This window comes from Acomys russatus, chromosome 20, assembly GCF_903995435.1.
Source record: "Acomys russatus chromosome 20, mAcoRus1.1, whole genome shotgun sequence".
Classification (NCBI taxonomy): Eukaryota; Metazoa; Chordata; class Mammalia; order Rodentia; family Muridae; genus Acomys; species Acomys russatus.
This window is the reverse complement of record NC_067156.1, coordinates 54611603-54637416: the sequence shown is the minus strand read 5'-3', so window position 1 is coordinate 54637416 and position 25814 is coordinate 54611603. Positions and strand designations below refer to the sequence as shown.

Genomic DNA, 25814 nt, shown 5'->3' with positions numbered 1-25814 from the left:
GAACTGTTTCCTGCAGGGTGGCGTCATGGGAACCTTCCTATGTCTTTGACTGTAATGACTACAGCTCATCTAGACCCACTCCAGTTCTCTGGTTCCTCAGGGAAGGGCCTAGGATTCCACATTTCTCTTCTTGTTGCTTGGGATAGCCATCAATTACTCCACCCTTTGAGCAATCCTTCTCTCCTAAAAACAACCCATGGGGTGGAATGGAAAGGGCAGAAAGAAACTAAAAATTAATGTATCACTTATTAACTAAGATCATGAACTGTGACGAAGCTTTCTCTACTTGCCAAATCATCAAAAATACTTAATGGTACCTTCCCCAGGAATAAAACAACCTTACATTTCTTAGAGCAAGAACTTTGTTCCCCACACCCTCACCCCCTGCACCAGGACCAAACTTACCCTCTAATACTAAGAACAGTGATTACATATAAACTGAGATTATGCTTTAAATTTTTTAAAAATAATCTTTATTTTATATATGTGAATGTTCTGCCTGCATGCATGGCTATGCACTATGTGGATGCCTGGTGTCCAGGGAGGCCAGAAGTTGTCAGATTCCCTGGAACTGGAGTTACAGATGATAGTAAGCTGCCAGCTGGAAACTGAACCTGGGCCTTCTGTTAAGAGCAGCCAACACTCTTAAATGTTGAGCTATCTCTCTGGTTCTGAGCCTACTTTTAGAGCAAGTACTATAGATTTTTACAGAAAGTAGCATCTTTGTAAATTGTCCTTTAAATAAATGACTTTTTAAAAAAAATAAATAATTGCATTTGCTTTCAAGTTTCCTGATGTATCTAAAGGCTGGCAAGTTTCTTAAATGTAAGACAGCAGTTTGTTTGGGCATCGGTTCTAGAAGTCAATGTTATAATTGACAACTTAACAAAAATTATGATGTTTGTAAGACAGCAAGTAAATATTTGGAAGGCAGGTATGCCAACCACTATACCATAATACTCAACAAGTGAATGTGTCAAAGGCAGTGGGTCGTGCTGTATGCAGTACCAATGCTGTAAGAGAAGAGCACGGGTTCTCCATTAGTGAGGTGTCAGCTCAAGCCTTATCTTACTGGGCTACTCCTGGTGCACTTGCATATATACATTTGAAAGCATTGTGTAACAGCACTAGGCACGGCATTTTCATAAAATCTTAGGAAAATCTAACCATGGAATCACTGTCCAATAAAGAAACTTAAATGTACTTTAATGGCAACCTCAATAGTTGGATATATTAATTGTTATGGTGAGAAATTCTTAAGAGAATATCAACCACCCCACAATTACGCTACACTGCCATCTAAAATGTTCTATAGAGTCTCTTAATTGCAGGGTATTAGCAAATAGTTATTTTATTGAAACACTGTCAAAAATCTAGCCAGGTGGCTCTTACGACAATCTAAAATCAAATTTTAATCATACAGCTTTAGCAGTATATGTTGAACACTTACACTTAAATGTATAGAACACAATTCATTTAATCTTGAAAAACACTGTAACACAACTTGAAATGAGTGCATGGTGGCAAACTAGCGCTCCTTTGCCAATTTTACAGTTGTTGTAAATTCAGCTCTGTAAACACACTCAGCACATCACAGTACTGTGGAGAGGTCAGTGCTCTGACATGCCTTGCTATAGTTCTTGACAGAAGAGAGAAACAATTCTTAGAACATTACTTAAAAAACAGATCTTAAAGACAAGCATTCTTCTATACACACACAATGCTAACCTGTCACAGACAGTAAATGTCAATTGTATACATGGATGTTTTGGCAGCATCCTACACATTTACAACTTACTATTAAAATAAACAGACAGCTGTCAAGAGTATCTAAGATGGTTTGTTGCTCTGGAAAGATGGAGTGCTGCTCTGAGGCAACTTGCTCACTGCTGCTTCTCAAAGGCAAAAACCAAGTAGATACCTAAAGAGGTAAAGGAAAGTTTCATTACTCGTATCATCAAGGAAACACTCTCAAGAAGCACTGAGAAAGAAAAACATCATTAATTTTGTAAGATCTATTATCTGAATGGTTTGGGAGCAGATATAGGATCATTTAAATATAATTTCAAACAGAATTGTACTTAGCCACTTAATACCACTAATAATGCTAGAATCTGATTTCATATACACAAATTGAAATTCAAAGTATCTGAAAGTCCAGACACTACTTAACATTCAATCAGTATTACTACTTCTCAGATTTTGCTAGTTTGAAGATCTACCTTTAAACTCCTCATCTATCTTTCCCCTCTTCAGCATTTAAATTGTGTAGCAATATATGTGTTTGTTTCTTCCAGTAAACCCTACAAGGCACATGTGTTTGCTTTTTAAATGCCTGAAGTCTTTCCATGTAAGTCAATGTACAATGTTTAAATAATATGTCTCGATTACTACTTTTGCCTTCAGTAGATCTACACACATTGAAATGGACAGCAGAAACTGTGCTCAGGTTCTCAGACACCCATGGGAAAGGTTAGAACCCTTTTATCTTAACACTAAGGATCTGCAAATGAAGTCCTCTCCATCACTCTGCAGAAGCCCAGACTCCGCACATCTGCCCAGTCTCCTCTGAAGACACCAGTCTCCTGTTACAATGTCTGTTCAGCACTGTTTTCAAGCACCTGCTCCATTGAGCTCTGTTTTGCTTAGGTTCTATATTCCTCTTTTGCTGTCAACATCTGAGTGGCCAAGTGATTTCCACGGAAGGGAAATCCTAAAAGCCAAACAATTCAACAGATACTGAGGTGAAGACAGAGGCAGCTGCTTATTAACAAATGTGCAATGAAAACACTCATGTATGCTCATGAAAATATGTAGAATAACAGCCTACGGATATTTGCTCTTGTCACTCTGCAAATGTACAAATAGGTGTGTGTGTGTGTGTGTGTGTATATGTATGTATGTATGTATGTATGTATGTATGTATTTCAGTGTATCACCATAAATACCAGAAAAACTCTAAAATATTCAAGCTTTAATGATCCTTTAAAACAGAATCACTGAAACTGTCATTTAGCTGGATGATATACTCACTTGTAGCTTCCCATTCTGATTTACTTAAGGTTCCCTAAAATTAGAGAAGAAAAACAAAAAAAACTAATTTAATACAGAAATAAATGTAAGCTTATTTTTTAATAGAGGATAGAGGTGGCAAAATCCCCTAAATTCACTGTAAAAGCAAATAAAATTATGATATACATATCTGAATACAATCAGTAAGAATAACTTTCTGAAAATATTAAAAATACATATATATTCATTGTCCCTGGTAATAAGGACTAGCAAATGTTTTAGCAAGAAAACACAAATTTCTTTTTAGAAAGTTAATTTCACTGCCTAATAGCTGTTGGGGAGGGGGATCAATAACTAAAACAATCATTTACCAACAGAACTACAAAGTATGCATCATAAAATAAAGTGCATTTGTCAAAAAATACAACATTTCAGTGTGGTAAGGTACGTGTGGCTTTGCACAGGCACTGACCTCATATGCTCTAGCGTCCATTCTAGGGCCTAATGCAAGTTTGAAGAAATTATGAATAAGGAATATTCTAAGACATTAAGAGAAATGTAATATGAAAATGACTGCAGTCTTCACTAGGGCTGTTATAGCTTGTCTTACTAGCATCACATAATTTAAAAAAACGTTTTTAAACAAATGAAAACACATTAGTTTCTCATCTCCATTTAAGTTCACAGAGCTTGGAATTCCGTCTCTGGAACACTAAGTTAGCAAAGACTGTGCAAGCCAAGCCTGTGATTTGTTTCCCCACCCTTAGCTGCCTCAGAAGGAGCTTTCTAAACTAGTGGCTGAAATAAGCACAGCTTATGTTCTACAGTATCAGAAGTATGACAACGCAGGAAAAACAGATAATTACTTGCAAGTTTATAATGCAGTAGGCCCAAATATTGTGAACACGTGACATAACCCAAGTCTCCATACAGCTCATGCTCACTGCTCTGACTGTGAGAGCTGAAAACTTACCAGGGGCAGCCTTCCTTGACTGTTCTTCATGTGCTCTGCTGCATGCGCATAGTCGCCCACCTTTTCAGAGGCGAGTTTAGAGTTCTCATTCGCAGGGTATGGCTAAGGAAGCAAACGCACATTCGAGTTAAGAGATCTCACTGAATTTATAACAGTTTGACAGAATAAACCACTGAGATGATAAGAATAATCCTTAAGTATTGTTTCAAAGCTACACGTGCCTTTTTTTCTTTTAAAGTTGTGTGTGTATGGGTAGCCACAGAAGCCAGAGGCTCTTGGAGATCCCCAGAGGCTAGAATCACACCAGATGGTTGTGAGGCACCTGACACAGGAGCTGGGAATCAGACTCAAATCCTCCGCAAGAGCAGCAAGAGCTTGACTGCTGAGGACCCATCTCTGCAGGCGCCATACATAGTTTTCACATAAAAAAGGGCGGGGAGGAAATCATCTTTAATAGCAGCCATGATGGACAACTTCTGTCATAATCTGAGAGCATCTACAACTCGGATAACTACTAATTTAATTCTTAAAAAAAGGCCGTTCAGCAGAAACCATCTACATCTTAACTTCTGACAAAGGGCTTTTCTGTTATAAGTTAAAAACTATTGGGACAAGGCAGTGTTCTAAATTACTTCACATGCTTGTTTAATTCATTTGAAGCAATATAGCCTTATACTGCAAAGTCTTTTGTCTTCAATATCTAAGAAACTGGGCTGGATATAATCACCTAAAACCTAGAATGTCCTAAGACACTTTTATGAGAATGATTCACAAATGTCTACTTTCCTCTTTTTTCCCCATTTTCTTTAGGGTATGTGTATGTGTAGGCCAGAGGTCAACCTTGGATGCGATCATTACCTTAGTTTTTGAGACAGGGTCTCTCACAGTTCTGGAGCTCAGGTCATTTCTGCTTCTACAATTACAGACACGAGCAACTGTGCTCAGCTATTGTATAGGTACTGGGCTATAACTCAGGTCTTCCAAGTGAGCCATCTCTTCAGCCCCTTTTTCCTTATAAATATCCTATAGCATACCCAGGTATTGGAAATAAAGCTATTTAGTTACTGTTTAGAGTACACTGGTTGCTGTGCTTGGTAGCATGTGCTACTCTGAGGATAGAGAAAGGATCACTGTCTGTTCTCAGACAACCTAGATGACATAACCTTTTATGAAAAAATTAAAAATAAAACACATACAAAGGCATGTGGCTTTGTGGGATTCACATATTCTTAGCATTCACAGCTTTACTTTTTACCCTATCTTAACAAAGGCAATTTTAAAAATCTTTCTGAGTTTCAAGCTCTTGATTTTAGTGTCACCACATCACACAGCTTCACAACTTTACTGTGACTGGCTCTCACTCACTCCGTTGTCATCCAGTACCAGCCCCACCATGAGCTGTTTTGCACATCTGTAGGCTATCTCATCCTTTACTGACAGATGACCCAAATAATTGGTAAGAGCTACAAATCTGCCCTCTCCATCACCACCATCATCATGCTTACTAAATGTTTAAGCGAGCACTCCTCAAAGAAATTACTCTTCCACAAGTGCTTCCCAACAAAGTTCCCCATGAAAACAGAAGGTAGGTGTCAGACTCCTGGGATTCTAGGTTCTTGGCCCTTAGCCTCCCAGTCGGCCTTCCTCCTCTGAATACTATGGGAACTAGCAAAGGTCTAGTGCTGAAGGCCTGGGCCAGCCAAAGGCTGCATGCTTCAGAAGACTTTGCAAATACCAAGAACCCCTTAAAATTTCTGATCTGGATGGGGACACCAAGAATACAGCCATTCTTCCCATCCTTGGTCTCACTACCCCTCCAAACCATCCTGCATAGCCCACAAAAGTAACAACGTCCTTCACAGGCGCATAGGAACTTAATCAAGAAGAAGCAAAACACTTTCCCTAACAGCAAGCTATTTCTGATTATGCTCCTACACAGCCAGGGTCATAGCCTTAAGGGCAGGATGAAGGAGAAGGCAAACTGAAGATGCAGTGTGCTTACCAGCAACACTTCGAACACCCCATTTCCTCATGCCTCTGTCTACATCCTCGTCGCCTTCCTCCTTTTTATATTATACTCACTGCACTTTGAATATTTCTTCTCTTTTGCTGCCCACTCTTATGCTGTACTGGATTCACTGCCTATGTATTGGTCTCATTAAAAACAAAAACCCCTAAGATCCTGGTTCTCTTGTTATCTAGCATCTAAATACATTTTCCAGCAGTAACGGACCCCGCTGTTTATCAACTGAAAGAGAGCAATGATGAGTGCGCACGCACAGCTCGTCAGAGAAGGCAGCGTGAGGAAGGACAGCCGCCTCTTTTCTACCTCAGGACAAAAAAGCCAAGCTCCTACCCTCATACAAAGCCAATAAAAACATAAACTTAAAATATGGGACACATATAAAACATTCTTAATTTAAAAATACAGGATGTATAACTGATAAAGTTATTAAATACAGGTTTCAAAAGTCGCCTAGAATGTCAAGATGCTCCCATTGGACAATGCGGGGGAGTAACTATGGTGCAGCTTCACCAGCATGGCACCACCCATGAAAGCCCAATTACCTAACAGCTGTGGACCCCAAACCACACTCTATGCCTTAGGCAGCCTGATTTAAAAAGAAAAGTGATTGCTTTGTTTCTTTCATGGGTTGAGTATAAGCAAGACAGGCTAGGCTTTAAGTACTTAAAGAAGTATTCTATGTTGATGGACCTCACACCCGTAGCCCAGCACTCAGGAGACGCAAGAAGACTGCTACAAGTTTGAAGGTCATCTGCTCTACATAATGACTTCCAGCCAACTAGTAGCACAAAATGAGACCTCATCTCATAGCAAAACAAACAAAAAACCTGCAAAAAAAAAAACCCCAAACAACAAAGAGAAATCAATATTCTAAACTAAATGGACCATCTTACAGAGTATATGATAGGATTTTAACAAAAACAAGCACACTGAATATTTAAATCTGCTTAATAAGAGGAAAGGGGGAAACAACCAATGACTGCAGTCTCTCACGGTTGTGCGCGCGCACGCGCGCGCACGTAGGGGGGTGAGGTGGGGGGATACAGGGTAGAGGGGATGGGACATACATAATACAGGAGTTCTGGGAGGCACATGATCTGTGCAGCCAGGAGAACTGGCCCGGAGCAAGAGTGAAGTCAAGACATGTCCAAACCCCCAAAATCTCATCTTGACTCCAGCAGGTAAGGATTGCTCCCTCCCTGTCCTTACCTTCATGTCCTGGTGCACACAAACTTGGCTTGCACGGCCACCTCCAACAACACTGGAGGTAGTCATATAGCCTGGTGACCAGGTTTCCTTATAAGGACATCTCTAGCTAGCACCTGGAATTCCTCTCCATGCAAATTAAGCATTCCCAGCACCTCAGCCCCAGGCAATGAGGTACACTGTTCCCCAAAACCCCTTACCCACTTCCCCAGGGTTTACATAGCCCTTATTCCCCCAATAAAGGGGAGCTGTCCTGGAAGAGCTGCATCAGAGAAGGCTTTCTGCCCTCCCAGCTGGCCCACACACCTGCCTGGCTAAACTTCATTCCTTTGAGTCCAGCATCCTTACACATCGTGCCTGGACACCACTAAGGGAAGAGACAGGACCCTGGCTGCGGAACAACAGAGTTAAGCAGCCTTCACCTTAGTATACGGCAAATTACCAAAATGTCACCAAAGTCATCATAGAACAAAATTCTACCTTGGTACGCACTTGCTCCCTAAGCCCTGGCCAGGAGGGCCCTAAACTACTGACCTGGTCATAGAGAACTGTTCTAGTTAGGGAAGTCTCAATTTTACCCAGAAACATGCCTGTAACAGCAAGGACACAGGTACTACTACAGGTAAGCATCCAATAGGCAGAGGTTGGAGTGCTCTCAATATACTACAGGCAGAATTCTTTCCAGCCCACAATGGCAATAGTCCTGGGGTTGAGAAGCCTTAAAGTAGGACCACCTAGGAGACAATTGATTAGAATAGCACTTACTAACTCAGCAAGTGAACATCCCTTACGGAGGAGTCTGTTATTACCTCTGTTCCAGCAGGCAGATCATCTGCACACCTCTAACCTGCACAATGCAGCTACCTGCACAATGTCTGAAGACCTTTGAAAACAGCCCAGAATTCCAAACATATTCCCCATGTCCTAGAATCGTTATACTTTTTCTGTATACGTACCTCCAGGGCCTGCATTCGTTTTAAGAGCATTTTGTTTTCATTGTTCTTAATTTTTTCTTTATAGAATTCCAGAAATGTTTTTTTATAGATTAGCTTCATATTATACTTCTTTGCCATTCTGTACAAAAAAGATTAATGGAAACCCTTTCAAATGTTTGTAAATTCTTTTTTAAAATTATCTCATCACATTTATGTGTATGTAGGTGGTCATGGTGGTCAGAGTACAACTTGAGGGCACTGGTTCTCTTCCTCCATGACGTGGGTCCCAGGGATTGAACTCAGGCACTCAGCAAGTGCCTTTCCTCACTGACCCATCTCTCTGGTATTTTAATGCCATACAGTTTACTCTTTAAGTGACAGCAGTGACATGTGGGTTTAATTAAGAAAGCTATTTACTTGTGTTGAACAGAGTAATACAAATGAAGGGTGAGTTAGCAACTTATACGCCAATGAAGAGACAAGCATCCCAACGGCCCGTAAGCTTGCAGACAAGCCTTCCTTCAGTGTGACAAGCAGTTCATGGAAAAAGGGCGATACAGGGCACTGCTCTATACAGTCTACTCTATTTACATCCCCATGGCTGCAAACGATGCCAACATCTTTTTCAAATATTCATTCTCATCTCCTGCATTCTCTGGTAAGATAAACTACTATTTCCCATCAAAAGTATATGTGGTGGCTTCTTTGCAGAGTTTAACACAACTTCTAAATGTTAAGGTTTTGAAGTTTGCTCCAGAACCTATTTACTTCTCTGTACCAACTACATGGAATGTTGGGTGCTGTCTGGAACACAAAGAACCGTATTTGTGCGATCTGAATGGATTTTTCAATAAATTAATTACGTTATTGTTTTGTCTATTAATTAAATGGGGAAAAGCCATCTCAACCTCAACATCTCTAGACTTAACATTCAGATCACCAAATGCTTGCATAAATAAAAAATTATTTTAAAAAATGATATACTAGGGTGTAGCCATCGATTTTCTTGGTGAAACCATGTGTCTCTCATCCCACCCACCCTGCCCTTGCCTGACTCAGCCCCAGGAAGGAGGAACACCAACAGGGTTTCTTCTTGTACTTCCTCAGCTCCCCATGATGGGCCACGCTCTTTGGTTCTTGCCCACTATGTGACATACTGCTGATAAGATCCCTTTCCCACCCCCTCAACTCCAGAACCTGGCCCAAGACCCTTTCATTATAGTAACTCATGAAAACTCTAGACTGAAAAAATCACCAGCCAAATCTAGTAAAAGACCCCCTGCTTCCTCAAAAGGTACAAAATAAAATCTGGTCATCTGCATATAACCTCCCTCTTTTATCATACTCGTGGCAGGGAAATCCCGCAGATTAAGGTGCACATCACAAAGTCTTGAGGCCACATAATAAAGTTCAGTCCTTCAATTTTTCTGTGCTTGCATGCAGTTCACCAGAATTCTTGGCAATTAATATGCATGGGGGATGGAGTTGGGCTCACCCATGAGTCAGGACTTTATAATCAACCTGTAAGAAGCTGCACACGGTGGTGCATGTCTGTAATCCCAGCACTAGAGGGCAGAGGCAAGTAGATCTCTGTGAGTACAGGGCTAGCCTGGTCTACATAGCAAGTTCCAAAACAGCTATGACTACATAACAGAGACCCTATCTCAAAAAAAAAAAAAAAAAAAAAAAGTAAGAAAAAACAAAACAAAACCATTGGGCTACTCCACAGGCAATTTCATAGCTAGAGGATCTTGGACTTATGAATACTCATTTTTATATTATCATGTTGTATCTGATACCTGTAGGTTCAGTTGTCTCCCGCCTTGAGGAGAAGCAGTTGGCTCCCTTTTCTTAGGAAAGAAAGTTATTTAAAGTGGACACCAATTCTGTAGCTAAGGCTTTTTCTTGGGGTTACATTTAAAATACAGTATGAATACTAATTTTGTCCCCTAGGATAAGAGATGAGGGGAAAGAAAAAGCAACAGATCAAGACATTCTTACTCAGTTAGCAATGGAAAATAGACCAAGAATTCAGGAACATCCACAACACCTTCCAAGTTGAAGTCATATTTGCAGCCAAATAAAGGATAATTTCCTTTCTTCTGGAATTTCACAGTGTATATTTCATTTCCAAATGATTCTGTTTCTGAAGCTTCAAGGCGTCTTCTATTAGGTTATTCCATAACCAAAATAAAAGAATTATGTTAATACTTTTGATCCTATCAATCGTATCATACATGTGAAAAAATACATGATAACAATTTTAAGGTACCTAACTAATTTTAATGGATTCAAGTTACTTACATCAGTTCGAGGCTATTGGGAGTGGTACCAATAAAATAGCCCCCAAGGTTAAGTCTTCCACAAGCATTTCTAAGCATCATATCAGCCTGCTCCCAGGACTCAAAGGAGTAATGACAAGCAAACTGACAGCTACAGATGTCAAAGTACATTTTTGGATCATGGAATTTTTCAACCAAAAGTTCCTGTAACAAATGTAAATGGGTTAATATTCAAAACTAATACAAGATAGGATAAGTTTTTAGTAAATTACTAGAATTTAGGGTTCTTAAAGTAGATATACCCTGACAGTAACCCAGAGTTATCATCAATCTTTGATTTATTCTTTCTCTTCTCATGAACATATAGCAAGAACCATTTTTAAAAAGGTATTTTAACCTTAACCTATAAAGACCTTGCAGGTCTGAGTACATAGCACAAATGAAAGTGAGGGAACAGAGACTGTACCAGAGGACTCACTGGCCAGCCAGCATAGCCTAGCCAAGGGTCTCCAGGCCCCGACGAGAAACTCTGCCTCAGAAAACAGAGCAGTACCCAATGTAATCATGTGTACCGTACTCATCTACCAAACACATACATGTAAAATAATCATAATTTTCATTTTCATGGTGATTAAAAAATGTGATTTTTTTTTTTAAACATGATCCTGAAATCATGTTAAAAATATTGGTCCAGAGAGAGACTCAGTAGGTAAAAGTGCTTGCCTTGCAAGCCTGACAGCCTGAGTCTGGGTCCCTGAAAAACAGGTAACTTGGGATATGGTAGGATGTGTCAGGAGCCCCATCATTCTCAGCTAAGGTGGACACAGGAAAATGCTCAGGAAGCTCACAGGCCTGGGGTATAATGAAGAGCAGAAAACAAGACAGGGTTTTCCTCAACAAGGTGGACAGTGAAGAGTGAGCTGGAGGCCCTGATCTGGCAGCTGCGTCACAAATGAGCAACTCCCACCCTCCTCACCCACACACTATACTCACAAACACAAAAATAATTAAAATGTTGTATAACATTTCAGTTGGTCCTGAGAGCTAAAATAAACTGACATTTAACAATGACTTGGGTAACTAAAACAAAAAAATATTCATCCTCAGCACCTAAAAGAAATAGTACTTAAGTTTTCACCTTATAAGCAGCATAATTTTTTTTATCATTTTCAAGGCTACAATCAAAATATGACTAAGTATGTACTATTTAAATGTTTTTAATATAATACTTAAAGACAAAGAATATCAAGTTCCCAGGAAGACATCAACTCAGCTCAGAATGTCAAAGAATCAACAAAAAGTGTAAAACACAACGATTCCACTGTGACAGGAAACCATCCTTATAAATTACACAGTGACAGGAAACCATCCTTATAAATTACACAGTGACAGGAAACCATCCTTATAAATTACAGGTGAACAAAACACACTCTTAAGTCCAGGTCTATTGCAAAATAAAGCAGCCCTTCACAGCCTCAGGTTCCCCAACAATGAACTTAACCAGTGATGGACTAATGATTTATTTTTTAAATGAATCTGTAGACTTCTTTTCCTTCATGCTTATTTCCTAAAGAATACAGTGCGACAACTAGTAACACAGCATTTTCACTGTATTAGGTACAATAGCAAAGTCATCTGAACATGTTTTTAAAGTGTGTGTGAGTATGTGCGTAGTTAACCACAAATACTATGCCATTTCAATAAGGGACTTTGTGCTCTGCAGACTCAGGGGCTCCTGGAACGAATTCCCTAGGGACACTAAAGGGTCCTATTAGAAAACAAATTTTGCCCAAATGAAAAAGCAACACAGTGACTTCAAAATATCCAATTATTAAATGTAAAACTTTCCTAAAAGTACCCAAGACTTATTATAGCAGAATTTCTAGTAGAAATTGAAAATGCATGCCTTAAGATTTTTAATGTTTCAACTCACATTTTAACAAATGAGTCAGTTTTTACAATGGGAGCTGTAGCATGCACAAGGCCCTGCATTTGATGTGAAAGGGAAAGAAAATGTAAAAGACAAGGCTAAAGAAATGGCTCAGCAGTGAAGAGCACTGGCTGCTCTCGTAGAGGACACAGGTGGGATGCCCAGAACCCACACTGCAGCTTCTAACTGTACCTAATTCCAGTTCCAGGGGATTCAATACCCTCTTCTAGCCGCCACAGATATACATGTGATGCACACTAATATATAATTAGGCAAACATTAATACATATAAAATAAATAAATCTAAAATTTAAACAACAAAAACGCTGTACCTTTGAACAGTCAGCAGTTATAAATTCTGCACTAAAAATATAGTCATTATCGCGACGACATCTCATGTCTTCATAACGCTGTTGACATTGTTTCATAGAAACATCAGCAATATCTGGAAGGGTAAAGGGTGTCAGTAAATGTCAACACAGAGTAGCAACTGGACTGATAAACTGTGGCATGAAACCCAGGTGGAAGATGGTGTGAGGTTCTATAGAGTTCCTTTTAAACAAAAACTTTGTTTGCTTTGTTTCAGTGTACATGTCCAACTGCATCCCAAACAGAACAAGCAGCTTCTTGGGTCCTGGAGAGAAGCTTTCCTAACTACGTACGCTAACCAAGTGCTAGGATGATCAAGTTTATCATCATTACCGTATGTGTGAAAGTCAAAGGACAGCTTTCAGAATTGGTTCTCTCCCTCTATCTTGGCCTCTCGGGACTTGTCAAGCTTAGACAGCAAGGGCTTTTATGCACTCAGCCATCTTGCCAGCCCCACTATTTAAATGCTCATTCAAAATATGAGGTAGAAAACTTAGATTCCAATTGGAACTATAAAATCCAACACCATCTATAAGCTCATTATGTGAAATAGCAAGTTACTGTTTTCATACTGAAAGCTTCTTGTTCTGGCTATGAGGTTTGCACTAGTGACAGGAAAGTAATGACGGGTAAAGACAGCCTCTGGTCACCCATGCAAAGCAGCAGCATCAAGTGCTGCTGTGGAGGTGTCCTGTGTTCGTCGCTACCACACAACAGTGAGGAAGGCCAGTTTTCATTTAGAAATTCCTTCATAAAGCCACAGGAACTCATTCCTGGCCTGAGCCCCACCTCTGAGCATCACCATGGTGAATTAAAAGCAGACTTTTCTTGTTACTAGCAGCACCTAGCACAGCTCTGAGTTGTAAGCTGATAGTAGCATGCCATTACCAAGTCTTTTTAACTTGAAAGAATGGCTATCAAACTCTGACTATCATACAGGTATTTTGCAGATGAACAGGATTATTTCAAGGGACACAATGCATAGTACTTATTGCCAAAGATAAAATTTGACGCCCCCCCCACCCGCTAGCCCCCAAAATAACAATTCTGAGGGAAAAAAGAAACTTGAATCAACCACTTTTGTGACTAGTGATATCTTTATGTCAGGCACAAGATAACTTCAGTGAACAGAATATTCCAGGTATTTTAAAACCATTCTGAAAATATAAGACAGACCAATGAGTCTGAAAGTAAGAGGATATGTAGCATTGTCAGTAAGTCTTCAGATTCCACCCATGACTAACCTGACAGAACTGTCGTTTATTCACATCTCAGCAAGAACCACAATTACCTAAGAAGGCTAACAGTACCTTTCATTTACAACTCTTACTCACCAAAATCAAATGACCTGTTAAATGAAGAGACATTTGTCTTCTAAGTTAACTTGTCAGAATTCTCATTAAACTTTATTTGTATAAATTAAAAATCACAACCTCAATTTTTAACATGGTCAAGCATCAACAGCTAAAGCCACACACATAAAGTTATTAGTTCTTTACGGTTTGTTATTGTTTTTGGTTTTTTTGATTGTTGTTGGTGGTGGTTGGCTGGTTGGTTTTGGGGGGGCGTATATACAGTTCATCAAAAAAATTTTTTAAGAAAACCACTGATTTGAGAAGTACTTTTAGAGACATGTTGTACTTCCTGTGACCCATCAAACAGAAAGAACACAATGCCTGGTGGAAATAATAATAATAATAATAATAATAATAATAATAATAATAATAATAATAATAATAATAATAATAATAATAATAATAATAATAAATTATTATTATTATTATTTTTTATTATTATTCCTCCTTCCTTTGGGGAAGGGCAGCATTACAAAACCACCAGAAAAGACTGAATTAATTTTTCAAAACATCTATGATATGCATGAGTCCCAGGGAAAAAGTGCCATAAGGTATCTGAGCATCACGTTGGCAAGGCGACCTTTTTAGTTTCTCATTTACCTAACTGAGCAAAATAATTCTGATCTTTAAGACTTTAGTTATTGTTACCACTGTGACTGCATGTGTAAATGAGCAAGGGAGAGATCGTGCACCAGCATTCTCCCTTCCTCCTTCATGTTCTGGGAACTGGACTCCAGAGCCCAGACCTGCTTCGCTAGCGCTTTTCCCCACGGAGCCCTTCCACTGCCCCACCCCCAAAATAACTCTTTACCATGGCAAGATCTGTCTTACCAGCACACACTAGTCTGCTAATTCTCCCCTTCCTCCACTTGAGCAAATCTCCACCTTTGCCACATCCCAGGTCCAGAACTGTGATGTCACGATTTTTTCTTTGTCGTACTTTCTCTAAGAATTCCCCTAAAACAGAAAAAAATCAATTATAATGCATTTCCTCTATTTTTACTACAAAAACTTCTTTAAAATCTACTAACGTCTGTCTGACAAAGCACATGGACAATAACACATTAATGTATAGTTAATTTGTAATTTGGTATTCCAAAAAGGAAGAGTAACTAATTTGATCCTTTATTATTAAAGAATACGTATATTGTTTTACAAGATTAAAATGGTTTTTTGAAGGATCCTTTCAAAACCTGGATCAGTATTAAGTAGATGACATTTAAGTTCTAATCTTAAAAAAGCTTTAGCATTTGTGGTAAGAGAAAACTAACTTGTATTTCTTAGCGCTCTCTCCGTCTTCCCGTAGCACAGTGTTGGCTCCTTACACGCTTATGCTGCAGTAGCTACGGGACAATAATAATAACTGATTCTTACTCTCTACAGCCGGACTAAGAGCTGTTCAAAATAGTGTGCTACCTTTAGCCTCAGCAAGAGGCAGAAGTCAAGCAGTTTAAAAGGCTTACTAATAGTCTGTGATAAATGAACCATTCAGCAGCACTAAAATGATACAATAATGAATCTTACACTTGTTTTCACTCTATGCTTAATACTTTATACTTTGTGTGTATGCTATTTGGGTAGCTAAAATATTCAGTACAAATATTTCTGCCTTCCAATGCAGATATGAAAGTAGTTTCGACAGAAGCGTAAGTATCCTATATTTAAATCTGTCAGGAATATTATACTTATTCACCAAAATTATAAAATGACCAGTTAAATTTAGATACATTTGTCAAAGTCGACTTGCCAAAATTCCCATTAAACTTTACTTACATAAGAAAAAAAGCCTTAAAATATACTCTTAAAATTTCTCCAAACTTACATACAAGTCTGATTTAACTAGACAGAGAAAGCAGTATTTACATTCTAAGTCATAGTTTGTCTACTCATGTCCATTTTAATTTTAAAGGTGAGTTTCTATAGACAAGACGTTAATTCCAAAGCTGCAGGTCTTTATCAATCCTCAAAATAAATAGTATTTCCCCCAAGAAATCACTAAGGCAGGTTCCATGCTAGCTGATGGCACACAGGTAGACCGTAACACTGGCATTCCCTTCACACAATAAAAACTCAGTGCTCAGTCCACTAAAGACAACTATGTAATAGTCTTGGGTAACATTAACTCCAAGTATAAAGGACACTGCCAATTGAAAGCCCATTTAACTTAGTATCAACAAAACATCATGAACACCCCATACGATTAACCGCAAACAGTAGATAATTTGTCTCAAGGGTCCACTCTCTAGCTCTTTAAAGCCAAAGTGTGATCACAGAGTGAAGAATAAATGATGACCTTCAGAGCCAAAAGCAAAGAAAGGGCTGCAGACACAGCAGAGCTGCAGAGCCCTTTCAACCAATGCACCCTTTGGTTTAATGTCTAGCACTGTGAAAAGTAATTAAATAAAAACTTAAATCTTACACCAAAAGGGCAAAAACCCCCCAAACATACCAATAAGAATACTTTTAATCCAATTATTAAAGTTTCTTAGATAAAAAATCCGACTTTCACTGCGCTTCTCCAAACCGACTTCCTGAAGCTCATTATAGTGGGCAGCCACTGTGGAGCTGTGCCCTTCCTCTAGCTTCTGAAAGAGAAAGAACAGAACCCAGGGTTAGAGCATCACCTGAGGCCTCAGGCCACCTGACTTACAGACCAAGCGAGCACAGCTGATGGGAATGTCACAGAGCAACGGCTGGACCCCAGAACGGCACCACTCTCCACTAGGCTAAGGATCTCCCTGACTCTTTATGAAGTGTCCCCAGCTTAAGGTCTGCGCCATGATCCTCACCTATATAACTTAAGGCTAAATGTTTTAAGAAAGCTACTATACTTTGCTATCCGTAGGAAATTATTGTTATGATTACATAATGCATTTCTAGGAATTAGATTACACTCAACATCAGTGATGTTATTACACATTATTAATCTAATGCAACAATTTTTCATCTGCATTTAGTAAACCCTAAGCTAAAAATTCCATAATAGGTAAAGGCCTTCAGCTTCTGCTATCTCTGTTTTCAAAGCACCTAATTCTTTTCTTACTTTACATATCAAATTTAAGGGTAAAATTTTACTTGAAAAAAAAAAGATCTGGCAATATACGTTTAAAACTCAAGTTTAAAATATAAGCTTACCTTTTTACAAGCACACCATTGGTGAAAGCCTGGCCTGCTACTTTCTTCTTCAAGCCTGATAGCAAAATGTTACTCTTTTGTAAAGTACTCCTTCTCTCCACCCCAGATTCAGCCTCAGCATCCTTTCCAATACGGTAAATGCTTGTTATTCCCTGCTCTGTCTCAGCCTTTTGCATCAACTTAACCAAAATTATATGAAATAGCTATATAAACCAGACCAGAAGCTGGAAACAATTATAGTTTACCACATTAATAAAGGAGAATAAAGCTGGGCACAATTTTGACATTTATTACTTTAAGTGATCGTCTGGCTACTTGAAACACCCAATAAAAAAGGACAAAGAGTCTATCAACTGGGCCACACACAGCCATCTATTAAAAACACTAGTAAAAAGCACACTACAGAAACTGGCTTTCAAGGCTCTGGTCAAACAAGCGTTTCAAGATAATATGAAAATTATCCCAGCACAATTTTCACCCTAGTAAAATCTTAACTTTAGGAGTTAAGAGTCTAGTGATAAGATTATACTTATTTAAAAGCAAACCATTCTTAAACTGTCTGCTTAAATATATGTCCATAGCTGATGCATACTCCAGCTGAGCACAATGAATTAAAAATAAAACACATGCAGCATACTTGGCGCTTTTCTCCAACATCCTCAGATTGCAGTTTTCTCTTTCTCTGGGTGAACCCTCCAGAGGAAGGCTTATCTTCTGAAACGTCACCACTTTGCAGCTTCCTCTTCTTTGAAACGCCTCCATCATCATCAGAGTGTTTCTCCTCTAAGATGATCTCAGCATCAAGCTTTCTTTTCTTGGATGGAGAGCCTGCCACATGACTGGAATTCTGCTCTACAAGATCATCTTCAGACTCTCTGCTCAGTTCTGCTCGATCTACTTGCTGGCATGCAGGTGTCTTTCCAGAAAGCCTCGGGCCAGATGCAGCGGCCGTTTCATTAGCACGCAGAGGAGACTCTGTTTCAGAATCAACGGACACTTGTGCCTTTTCAAAAGACATCTTTTCATATTTCTCTGTTTTCGCAGAACTTTCCATTTCTGGTTACTTGAGCTGACAGCAACACTTCAAGCATCAACACTGCAACAGTTTTTGAAAAAGGTGTTACTTATAAACACTAATGCTAAGACTCTAAGACAATCTGAGTCATGCAGGCTTGTCTAGCCTGTAGTCCAGAACCAGTATGGCCATTCATTATAGCTATGAATGTGGCCCAGCACAGAAATCATAAGCTCAACAGTGTCAGTCTCAAGTGTGAACTTTGTAGACGACAACTGCTTCATAATGTCAAAAGGTTGTACACACTGGGACTAAAAATAAGTGGGTATATATGCATTAAAGTTATAGTGTTTTATAGATATAGTATTTTATAAATATATAGAACTAAATTAGAATTCCTCCAAACCCAATTTTATTTATGAAAGTCACAGTGTACATCAAAAAAAAAGACAAAGTTAAGATACACAAATTCAGGTTTGACATCTAAAATCTAAACTTCTTGGAGTAGCCATCAAATATATACTCCATTAACAAGCAGCTTTGATCAATCAAGAATTAAACCCAAACACTATTCCTCCTACTTCATGTATGTTAGAATATACTTATTAAGTTCTTTGAACTAAACTGTTTAATTAATAGAACTGTTAAGACATTGCTTTGGTATTTGAATATGAAATTATTCCCCCATAGGCTTTGGTGTTTAATGCCTGGTTCCCACTTAGTGGTGCTATTTTGGGAGATTCTGGAAATCTGAGAACATGGGGACTAGTTTGGAGCAAGTAAGTCACTGGAGAGATACCACTGAAAGTTAAGCCCATCCTTGATAACATCCCCTCTGCCTCATGTCCATCACTAGGAAATGAAGCTCCTTACTCACACACTGCTTTGGACATGGTACTCTGCCCAAGGGCAAGGAGCCAAACAATCACAAACTGAAACTGAATAATACAAGCCAAAGTAATCCTTCTTCTCTTAAACTGCCTTCTCTGACATCTGGTCAGTAATACAAAAGTAACTAAGAGTAGTACCAGAGAAGTGGGGTTGTCATGCTGTGACTAGCTGGCAATGTGGTGCAGACACAGTTGAACGGATTTGAGAGATTTTGAAACAATATGTATATGTAGGCCTAGTATGTTGTAACACAGTAATCTGATCAAACTTCACGTTTCTGCTCTTGCTGTCAAGCTGTAAGACGCAGCTACTGATAGCCATACTACAATCTGAACATGGCTGCAGTTGCCTTTAGCCCCAGCACTTGGGCGGCAAAGATCAGAGGCTCTCTGTGAGTTGGAGCCAGGTCTACACAGAGTTGCAGGCCAGCTAGGGCTACACAGTAAGACCACATCTCAAAAAGCAAAAACAACCAAAAAGCATGAAACAACTTGAATATTGACATTTCTTTCACTAGATTAGTCTGTTAGCTTTAAACTCAGCCTGTTCCATTTCTTGGCTGAGCAGATATTTACAAAGTCTTTATTAGAGTATAATATGAATAACATTGTGGTCCAATTCCCCAAAGCATCTTTGTTCCCACCTGCGCCCTTGAAGCCTGGCCTCACTGTATGTATGCCTGTTGGCATTCTAATCTTCTGAGTTCCCACCAGAATTACCATGTGATTTTCCTTTTACCTTACAGGGTCTCACAGCAAAGGGCCTGCCTTGAGTGTCAAAACACTTTGAAATTAAGACTGGACAGCACTGAACTGCTACCTCTGGGGACTGAGACTGGGCTACATGCATTTGCATTATCAAATAGTCATGGAACTTTGGGGCTGGAGCAAAGTGATACTGTCTGTGAAATTCCCATACCAGTTTGTGTTGAATGCTTGGCTGGCAGCTGGTAGCACTATCCTGGAAGCTTCCAGAGACTTGAGGAGGTATAGGCTGTTTGGAGGAAATATGTAACTTATACCTGGTTACCAGTATTTCCTTCTTGACTACCTTGAGGTAAAACTATCTTCTCCTTTACACATTCTCACAAGCATAACGCCTGGCCTTACCCAAGGGCCCAGAACGATATTCTACCTTACCACAAGCCCCAAATCACCAAAACCAAGCAGTATGGCCTGAAATCTCCTAAATTTTGAGTTGAAATAAATCTTCCCTTTCTATAAGTTGCTACCTTAGGTACTCTGACTATGCAAAAAAATAATATAGAAGTCAAGACTGTTGAAATCCTTATTTCATAATGAATTCTGTAACTATGAGGAAGGGAAGAGTGGAAATAGCATTAGAACAGCTTGGAGACTCAGCCTTCAGTGTAACCAGCATCAAATCTCTTTCAAATATGTTCTGAGATATTATGTGTAAAATGGGAAGAAGAGGAGGAGGAGGAGGAAGAGGAGAAGGAGGAGAAGGAGGAAGAGGAGGAGGAGGAAAGCAGTAACCTATAAGAAAGGAACTGTTACAGTCTACTCATTCACTCATTCAACTAGTTTGTGGGCCTCCTACTACAAAGAAGTACAATGTGAACTATCTTCACTAAATTTACACCTTAAATACTTACACTATAATATCAAAATGTGTTACTGAAATTAACGGAAAAGGGAAACCAGAACTCAAAACAATATGAGACCCTGAAATTTCAGGTCCTACAAGTAATGAAGACCTGTGGCCGTTTGAGTGAGAATGGGCCACACAGGCTCATATATTTGAATACTTGATTTCAGTTGGTGCTGGAGCTTGGAAAGGATTAAAGGGTGTGGCCTCGGTGGAGGAGTGTGTCACCATGAGTGGGCTTTACAGTTTCAAAAAGCCTGGCTATCTGTAAATAGCATTCTGGCTTGTGCTTGTCAAACAAGATGTACTCTTAGCTTTTGCTCCAGAACCCTGCCTGCCTCCCTGCCTACCTACCTGCCTGCCTGCCTGCCTGCCTGCCTGCCTCCCTCCCTGCCTGCCTGCCTGCCTGCCTGCCGCCATGCTCCCTGACAATGGTATTCTTGGACTCTAACGCTCTGAAACTGTAAGAACCAAACAAATTCTTTTAAAAGTTGCCTTGGTCACAGTGTCTCATCACAGCAATAGAAATGTGACTAAAGAGGTAAATTACTTTTAAAGACCTTTTGCACAAAGAAAAGGTGAAATTATTTATATGAGGAGGTAAAAACAAGTCGCTAGAAACTGGGAAGAATTTCAGCAGAACATTAGTTTTCACTATCTACTACTCAAAGTAAAAGAATAGCAAAATATGTCACACATGAACAATTGAATCAGAGAACAAAACTAAATCAACTAGGAAAATAACTTACAAAGTAGCTACTATATAAATGGGTATCAAGGAAAATTGGTCATCAAATTATGAAACCCTTACTTCTCTGCCATTTTCTACCTAGGGAAAAAAAAACGTATTCTTACAATCATAAAACCATGTGAAATATTATCCTTAACTGTAGTCATTGCCTATAATTAACACTGGTATCTAAGGGTGAATTTTATTCATAGTCTATACTTCCACAGATTAGCTGTCCTAAAAGCATTTAAGCTAACATAATGGCTAAGAATGTCTAGAATTGTGTCAAATAACTCAATGATACAGCACTTTACCCAGTACACAAGAAAGCAATAGCTCTTACCTCAAAGAGGGTAAGAAAGCCAAAGTTGTGTGACAATGGCTAAGGGACGCAGATTCAGGTTACTAAAGTTGCGTTTTTTTCTAACATGGTAACATTTCCAGTAAGTTTTATAGTACCAGAAGAAAGAAATCATAAATCCAGACAATTCTCAAATACACTGGTGGAAATGTGAGGTAGACAGATCACAGAAAACTAAGGAAATCTCAGCTATAGGATCCAGATGCTATCTGACAGAATCCTGAGCCTTTTAGTTGATCAGAATCAGGAATCTGTACATTCCAAAGGATTTACCTAATGATCACAAAAACATTAGGTCACATGTAGAGAAGAATAAATGGTAAGAAAGGGAACTAAAGATGGGCCAAAATAATTAGGGTCTAGACTTGCAACATTTCATCTTATCTGAATCATTGGAATTCTTTAAAAAAAAAAAAAAATCACCAAAATTCTAAACACCAGCCAACAGCTGTGTAGTCCCAGCTTCTTTCTAGGAAAGAGTATGTTCATGCAAGCATACTCTAGGCTCTGGGTTTAATCCCTGGCTTTGCATCAATAATTATAACAAAACTATTAGCAATAATAATGAAATGTCCTGATAGAACAATGGAGAAGGGAATTCATGGTAAAAGTAGACTTCGTATTTTGATCTGGCTGCAATCATGATGTAAATTGTATCACAGAAATCAAGATATTCAAAAGGGAATAGCTCTCCATCTGTCAAATTGCTGAGCCAGTGAACACCAAGAGAGGAGAGAGAGAAGGGAGAGAGGGAAAGGGTGAAGGGAGGAGGGAAGAGAGGGAAAGAAGAGGTAGAGGAAGAGAAGCAAGGTGCATGAACATCTCCCCTAGGAATCTTATGCCTAGGAGCAAGCCAAAGGAAGCAAGACCACCTTAAAGGAAGCCAGGCTGCATTATTTCTTGCCTTCTATTTAAACCTTACCCTCATTTCAGGATTCAGAAAGACGGAAGGGAAGTCAATCTCCTTTTTCTGCTTTTCATTATAAATCTGGCTCTTTTCAACAGTAATTAAAACAGCATGGTCCTAGCACAGCAATAGGCTGGTTGATCAATGGAATCAAATCGAAGACCCAGAAACGAAGACATACACATATGGTCACTTGATTTTTGACAAAGAAGCCAAATCTATTCAATGGAAAAAGGATAGCATCTTCAACAAATGGTGCTGGTCTAACTGGATGTCTACATGTAGAAAAATGCAATTAGATCCATATTTATCACCATGCACAAAACTTAAGTCCAGATGAATTAAAGACCTCAACATAAAACCAGAGACACTAAATCAGTTAGAAGAAAAAGTGGGGAAGAGCCTGGAACACATTGGCACAGGAGACAACATCCTGAACAGAACACCAACAGCCCAGCCCTTAAAGTCAACAATCGATAAATGGGACCTCAGGAGACTGAGAAGCTTCTGTAAGGCAGGAGACACTGTCAAGAGAACAAAGCGACAGCCTACAGACTAGGAAAAGATCTTCACCAACCCTACATATGACAAGTCTAATATCCAAAATATATAAAGAACTCAAGAAATTAAATACCACCAAACCAATAATCCAATTAAGAAATGGGGCTCAGAACCAAGCAGAGAATTCTCAACAGAGGAATATTGAATGGCCAACAAACATTTAAAGAAATGCTCACCATCTTTAGTCATCAGAGAAATGCAAATCAAAACGACGCTGAGATTCCATCTTACACCTGTCAGAATGGCTAAGATCAGAAATTCAAGTGACACCACATGCTGGGGAGGATGTGGGGAAAGAGGAATGCTCCTACATTGCTGGTGGGAATGCAAAATTGTAAAACCACTTTGGAAATCTATCTGGCACTATCTCAGAAAACTGGGAATAGGGCTTCCTCAAGACCCAGCTATTCCACTCCTTGGAATATACCCAGAAGATGCTCCACTACACAACAAGGACATATGCTCAACCATGTTCATAGCAGCCTTATTCATAATAGCCAGAACATGGAAACAGCCTAAGTGTCCCTCAGCCAAAGAATGGATAAAGAAACTGTGGTACATTTACACTATGGAATACTACTCAGCTATTAAAAAGAAGGAAATCTTGAAAATTGTGGACAAATGGATGGAACTATAAATGTTCATACTGAGTGAGTTAACCCAGAAGCAGAAAGAGTCACACAGTATATACTCACTTATAATTGGACACTAGCCCAAGAGGCATGTCCCATGAAAGTCTTCACTAACCAGGAGATTGGGATAGTTGTGAGGACATCCTATTGGGACGCCAGGTGAGAGAAGTATGGGAGAATGGGGAAAAGGAGGATCCAGAGGGTTCTAGAAACCTACAAGAACATCATGATGGGTGGATCTGGGCCCAGGGGTTCTGCTCAAACTACTGCACCAAGCTAGGACATTACATGCAGTAAACATTGAACCCCCGCCCAGATCAAGCCAATGGACAGGGCATTCTCCACAGTTGAGTGGAGAGTGAGGTCTGACTCGGACATGAACTCTAGTGCCCCATATTTGACCACTTCCCCGTGGTGGGTAGGCCTGGTGGCACTCAGAGAAAGAATAAGCAGGCTACCAAGGTGAGACTTGAGAGCCTATGACCATATAGTGGGGGAGGAGGCCCCCACTCGGTCACGGAGGGGGAGGGGAATAGGGTGAAAGCGGGAGGGAAGGAGGGAGGGAGGATACAAGGGATGGGATAACAACTGAGATGTAATCTGAATAGATTAATTAAATAAAAAATAAAATAAAATAAATCTGGCTCTTTTAATTGGCTTATTGAGGTGACTGAACCATACTTGTTGGGGAGTGTGCATGCTATGATCGTAAGCTCAGTAATGACTCTAAAGGAAATTATTTTTCTTCATCATCTCACTTTGTGCCTGATAGCTAGCTACTGGTCAAAAACGACCTCGATGGATAACCTTGACCGTCTATCTATAACAGGGTGCAAGACAGTGAAACAGAAAGGAGGAAAGCGGCTCTCCAACTAAATTCGTCTGTTCCCCCTCGCCGGCCCAGACTTTTACTCAACCTCTGGGTCAGGTTACTATGGCACTGCTCCAGATTGAAAAAGCTGGCCCATCCCTCAACACAGCCCTTCCGCCCGAGCAGAAACGAACACTGGAGCGTCTCCTCCCTGGACTACTGTGGTCTGGAGGTGCGATAGCGCCCACCGTCTCAAGACAAACAGTCCCACACTGCTTCCTTCCGGCTCCGGGCACAATAAACCTCACAGGAAAGGAATGGAGGCGGGAGGCTAACTGGTAGTGATAAGTTTAACAGTGTGCTTGCTGCGATAAGAAATGACATAAGTTGCCCACCTGAACATAATAAGCACAATGTAAAATGAGTGACATAACCCAATACCTCATTGGTTAAGAGGGGGTCCAACTCCTCCCACCATAGATACGGTATAAAAGCTGAGTACAAGACCACATCAGGCCACGGTGGAGATTCAAGTTGGACACGCGTCCCGAAGTCCAAAGACCCGCTGGAGATCAGACCAGACCAGACCAGACTAGACCAGACCCGGGGCCCAGACCTGGAAAAGGAAGCCCGCTGTGGACCCCCTCAGCCCACCGGGACAGATCGCGAGCCTTACCTGTGAAGCAAGCCACCAACCAAACTACAGCTGGACTCAGCAGGCTAGGAGAGGTACCGTACTGAGTGTGTGATTAGTAAAGCACCTGTAAAATCTCAATACTCGTCTGCTTGCGGTTCTTCCTTCCCTCGACTAGCGACACTAATGGGAATGGAGCCGGCCCAAGAGTCCAGGCGTTCGGTCTGTCTTTGCTCTCAGCGCGCAAGATTAAAGGACAAAGAAGCAAGGGAAGGCCAGATCGCCGAACGCCATACTCACCCACAGTCATCCACGATTCTGTTTGCGGAAACGCCGGCCGGCGCCACGCGTGCCTTGTTGCGTCACTTCCGGGGAGTGCGCCCGGGACTAGTAAGTAACTCGAAGGCCAGACTTGGAGCGCGGCTTCCTCGGCGTCCGAAC

The 25814-nt window shown here is 40.0% G+C and overlaps 1 protein-coding gene across 1 annotated transcript; it reads right to left on the bottom strand.

Moving 5' to 3' along the window:
• Positions 1-1262: 1262 nt before the first annotated feature.
• Rnmt (RNA guanine-7 methyltransferase) lies at positions 1263-25690 on the bottom strand. The gene is made up of 11 exons (XM_051163525.1): positions 25674-25690; positions 17861-18319; positions 16538-16673; positions 14920-15045; positions 12697-12809; positions 10457-10638; positions 10154-10318; positions 8174-8291; positions 3986-4087; positions 3034-3067; positions 1263-1921 (listed from the first exon to the last, which is right to left on the bottom strand). Exons 2-11 carry the CDS (start codon positions 18275-18277, stop codon positions 1884-1886), a joined length of 1431 nt encoding a protein of 476 aa, XP_051019482.1. The 5' UTR covers positions 18278-18319; positions 25674-25690; the 3' UTR covers positions 1263-1883.
• Between the last annotated feature and the right edge of the window lie 124 nt (positions 25691-25814).

Excerpts from the sequence above, each read along its gene's own strand:
- Rnmt (XM_051163525.1), bottom strand. The coding sequence starts at position 18,277 with ATGGAAAGTTCTGCGAAAACAGAGAAATATGAAAAGATGTCTTTTGAA. Across the intron at positions 10,639-12,696 it reads TAACTGCTGACTGTTCAAAG|GAACTTTTGGTTGAAAAATT; the intron begins GTACAGCGTTTT and ends CATTTGTTACAG. Across the intron at positions 4,088-8,173 it reads AACGAATGCAGGCCCTGGAG|CCATACCCTGCGAATGAGAA; the intron begins GTACGTATACAG and ends TTGCTTCCTTAG.